We start from the raw sequence: 4,719 nt of genomic DNA, 5'->3' as shown, positions 1-4,719 counted from the left end.
GCATAAATAACACTTAAGTGCTTATAACTTTTGATAGAGTTGTCAGATCTTCAATGTCTTAGACGCGTTGGAAAGGTCTTTCAAATACCTTTCTGAAAATATATAATATGACGGGGTTTCTTACAAAAACCACCCTTTTTACAATCTTCCGAACTTTAATCAAAATCGTTTTTTCAGCATAACTTTTGAAGTACTTAATTAAACTTTATAATTTTTAATCGAGTGATTTTATAGCCTTTCCTCAGTAAGGTGAGGAAGGCAAAAATAAGAATTTAAGGATTTAGGCATTTAAGAATTTAAGAATTTACTGAATTTACTGAATTTACTGAATTTACGTGGAATTTACAGAATTTACAGAATTTACAAATCTGCTCTGTGTAAAACAAAATGCAAAACAAAATTTCACAAAATATGAGTGTGTTAATAGCCCCATTTTCCCTATTCAATCAACGCCCAAAATGGCTTTTCGACCCTCCCGACCGATACCGAATTCCCCTTCTGCGGAGTCCCGCAGGAGAATCGCCGACCACGAACCGAATCGGTTCACGCCGTCCAGAACATTCTAGAACGTTCTAGAAGTTTCGCGAATTTTCTGCGCGTCTGTTTCCGTCTTCTCCTTCGCTCTCCTGAACAAGCCCTCTCTCTCTTTCTCTCGTCCTAGCCAACGACGAGTGAGCGAAAGGAGTTGGGAAAGCTCGAGAAAGCACTGGATTTTGTTTACATCCGTTTTTATGCGAAAGCTTCGGTGCGCGCGCTTTTCATGAGAGGAGCGCGGGTGGGAAAATTCTGGAAAATTCGAGATTTCTTTAGGAAATTTATGGAAAATTGTAAATGTTTACAAAAAAAATAATGGTTTTTTTTTTTCAATGTCAGATTTTTTTATACGTGCTTTTTAAAACATCTTCTTGACGTCTAAAGTTTTGTGTCATTTTAAAATATTTAACCAAAACAATACAAATATCAGCTGTTTTTGTTGTTTTATGTTGTCAATTTTTTTTATGGTTTGACAACCTTTCGAATGTTTTCGTTAAAAAAGTGCCGTGTTTTTATGTAAATTTAAAGAATAAATTATTTTTCGATGATTAAAAGTGCAAGCAAATAAAATTTCTTCAAACAAACCATGGCCAGCAACGGAAAACGGCCCCACAGCGAACCGGCCCGGAACTTTTCCGCATTCCGGACGTGCGGTCCCATCCGTCGGCAACGGTTGCCCTCGACGGAGGATCCGCTGTCCGATCTGGACTACGATTACGGTTCCTCGTCCGACGATGGCGAATGGTCGACGTCGACGGGATCGGAATCGATGGACATGGACATGTACGACACGGAGGAAGAGGAAATGATGCTGCTCGATGCGTTGGAAGAGGAAGAGGAACTGGAGGAGGAAGAGGCCACGGATGACGAAATGGACTACGTCGATTTCAGCACCGACGAAGAGGACGATTCCGAGTTTGAGGAGGAAATGGACCGGGAATTGGCCCGGGTCGAAATGGAAATGTACAGAAAGCAACAGCGAAAGGTAGAAATATCAAAGAGAAAATTTGCCAAAGCTAAAGCCACTTTTCATTTCTAGAAACTGATCCCGCCGGAAATGATCCCCGACGGAATCGATTCCGACGACGAGGAAGCATGGCAGTTCCTCGAGGACGAGTGGATGTGCGAGCAGGAGCAACTTCTGCTTCTCGAACAGCAGCAGCAAAACGAAGCAAATTCAAAATGCGCCCAAGATCCGGACGTTCCCGATTGGGACGCGCTCGATGCCATCAACCGGCGCTTTCTGATCCGGGGCAACGTGGCCGGCAAACCGTGCACCATGACCAGCTCGGTCGGGGTTCGTCGGGCGCGCATTTCGATGCTCGGAACGATCGTTCCGGCCACGGAGATGCTGCGGAACTTCTTCCGTGATGCTCGGCGGAACGTTGGCGGGGTGAAGGAGAATACCGGGAGGGTGGTGCCGGTGGCATCGAAGAATGTGGCGTCGGTCACCCCTCGGGCGGTGGTTCGGAGTAATGGTTCCGGGGGCCAGCGGAAGGCGCTTTCGGAACGGAATCTGTGAGTTTTTTTTGTGATCGAATGGACAAAATGCTCGAAGCATTGCATTTGTTTTAGTAAGTATTCAAAAGACTGAACTTAAACGAGGTTGATAATTTCTTTAAATACATAAATAGTATGTAACATTGACAAAAAAAGAAGATTTTCTTAGGAAAAACTTGATTAATCCACATGCAAGACCTTTTAATGGTTTCCGGATAATATATCAAAAAGATTTCTTAAAACTCCACAACATCCAAGCAGTCCTAAATCGAAATGATTTAAAATTCCAAGCAAAATGTGCGTTTCTCAAACACCGACGTGAACTTCAAATACCGTCATCAGGGGTGACATTGGGTCTGGGGGTGAGTTTGTCTTACAAAAATGCTAAAATTTATATGATCCAATCTCACCCCCCAGACCCAATGTCACCCCTGATTACGGTACCTAAAATGCATAAGACACATTCCGCCGTGACGTTGCAACGCTTTGACTTTTCTTTTTTCAGTTTTTCGGCTGTAACTCAAAAAATACATTGAAAAGGTACATATGTTATTACAGATTCGGAAAGTACATTAGATGTCCTATAAGAAACAATGTTGAAACATTATTTTAAGCGAATATTCGATTTTTGAGAGGAAAATGTAGCGTGACGTTGCAACGCGTGCCTTTTTCTCAATCCTGACCCAATTCATGTTTCGCCACTAACTCTGCTCTGGTAAACGGCAAATTTGGAGTTCTTCTTCCATTTTTAGTGTAAAATTGGCCAACAAATCGAATGCAATTATTAGTTTTTCGGAAAAATCAAACCTCAATTTTTAAAGACCACATACATTTCGTGACGTTGCAACGCTCTGTTTTGGAAAACAGGGTTTTTCGTTGCGTTGCAACGTCACGAAATTCTAGTTTCAAAATAAATCATAGTTTTTGTTAGTTTTATAATTGTAGATTAAAATTTTATTATAAGACATTAATAGACAGTACAAGGACATGTGAATTGACTGGCCCGCCCATGTTAGACCCCCTCCCCCCCTCCCCCTATACCGCTTTCAAAGTAGCAGTACGATTTACGAAGTTTTCCAAAGCAGTTTCAAACAAATTTTTTTTTGTATTATTCCATTATCACGCAGCACACCACCCCCCCCCCCTCCCCCCCTCCCCACTCTCCCCTTCTCTATCCATGTAATGGGACGTCCTTGCATTACGTAACGGCGTGATATCAAGGAGAAGGGGGGATTCGAGGATTTACAAAAAAAATGTATCGGAAATGTATTACCAGGGGGTGGAAAATGTTTTGTTACGTAATGCAAGAACGCTCCCTTAATATTTTAATGGTTTTGGGCAATTTACAAAACACGTGGAAGTTTTAGAAGGGAGGTAAGGAGCTTCAAGTTTTCAGGAAGGCTGAAATTTATAAATAAAGTGCCCATATCGTTTGTTGATGGCTAAGGGGTGATCTGCAAACAACGTAACTTATTTTGTTGACTTTTGTGCTTTTTAAATTAAATTTGAGGAAATAATAAAACTGTTTAGCTGCGCAACATAACATTTTTAATTGCGAACAACTAAACGTTACATACAACTTATTTAGGCAAGGGTTCGTCCAACAACAAAGTAACAAAAGTTTCTAAAAAAACAATAGAATCACGTGATTTTTTTGTTTATTGAATTTCACTATAATTTGGCCTACATAAGGGTGTGGGATAAAAAAAATCGTTGCGTTGTATTAGAATGAACCCGAAATATCAAAATGATTGAATTTTTAGTTTTCTGTTGGCATAAACAACTCGACGGTAACATTTCAAAAGGTATCATGTACATTTTGACACTTTCTGGGTTATTGCATATTCTGAAAGTACTCCTAATAAGCTACCTCTCCACCAAAAATGAGCAAAAGTTACTTCAGTAAAGTCTGTTTAATCATGATTTCAAATAAAGTAACATAAACAAAATTTCTGCCATCAGCAGTCCCTGTTTATATAGCCCTGTCAACCTGTCAAACAAAAGACTACATAAACCTCGTGACGGAAAAAAAGCAACATGAACAAAGCGCCATGTACATTCGGCGAAGAAAAACGAATCATAACAAAGCGTCCCCCTCAATGACAGCAGGGTGATATAGACGTTGGTGATTTCAAAAGAAGTTATGTTAGTTTTTCTGAAATAAAATTACGGAAATAATGTTTTATTGAATTTGGATGATCAAGTATCAATAAAAGCTACGTTTTTCATCGTTTGTTATCATTAGAACATCTTATTTTGCTTTTATATTAAAATGGGAATTGAAAATGGATGCTCAACATTTAAATGCGTTTTTCTCAAAAAGGATGGTGTGTACATGATGCTTTTTGAAATGTTGGCATCGAACTATCCCTTTTTCGTGACGTTGCAACGCAATAAAATGGTAAACTTACACTAGTTTGAAAAAAAAAACTTAACTTAAGATAAACTGCAAATCCATGACATTTCCGTTTAGAACATCTATAAACCTACAAAATGCAATCAAAAGAATATTTTTTGGATTTTATTTCGTTGAAAACCAGGAGTTTTCAGAAAAATGTTTTAAAACGATGATTTTATCACGAATTGATGCATAACTTAATCAACTTGTACATAATGATATTCAAATGATCAATTAATGAAAACCATGATTTTTGAAGCTTCAAGTAGTCTAGAATCGAGGAAAAA

At 39.1% G+C, this 4,719-nt stretch overlaps 1 protein-coding gene across 1 annotated transcript; it reads left to right on the top strand.

Annotated features, from left to right (window-relative positions):
• Window positions 1-1,014: 1,014 nt before the first annotated feature.
• On the top strand, window positions 1,015-2,132 carry LOC120413227 (uncharacterized). The gene is made up of 2 exons (XM_039573953.2): window positions 1,015-1,519; window positions 1,574-2,132. Exons 1-2 carry the CDS (start codon window positions 1,121-1,123, stop codon window positions 2,054-2,056), a joined length of 882 nt encoding a protein of 293 aa, XP_039429887.1. The 5' UTR covers window positions 1,015-1,120; the 3' UTR covers window positions 2,057-2,132.
• The last annotated feature ends 2,587 nt before the right edge of the window (window positions 2,133-4,719 follow it).

The sequence above is a fragment of the Culex pipiens genome, chromosome 3, assembly GCF_016801865.2.
Source record: "Culex pipiens pallens isolate TS chromosome 3, TS_CPP_V2, whole genome shotgun sequence".
In the NCBI taxonomy this organism is placed as follows: Eukaryota; Metazoa; Arthropoda; class Insecta; order Diptera; family Culicidae; genus Culex; species Culex pipiens.
This window is presented reverse-complemented; position numbering and strand designations above follow the sequence as displayed.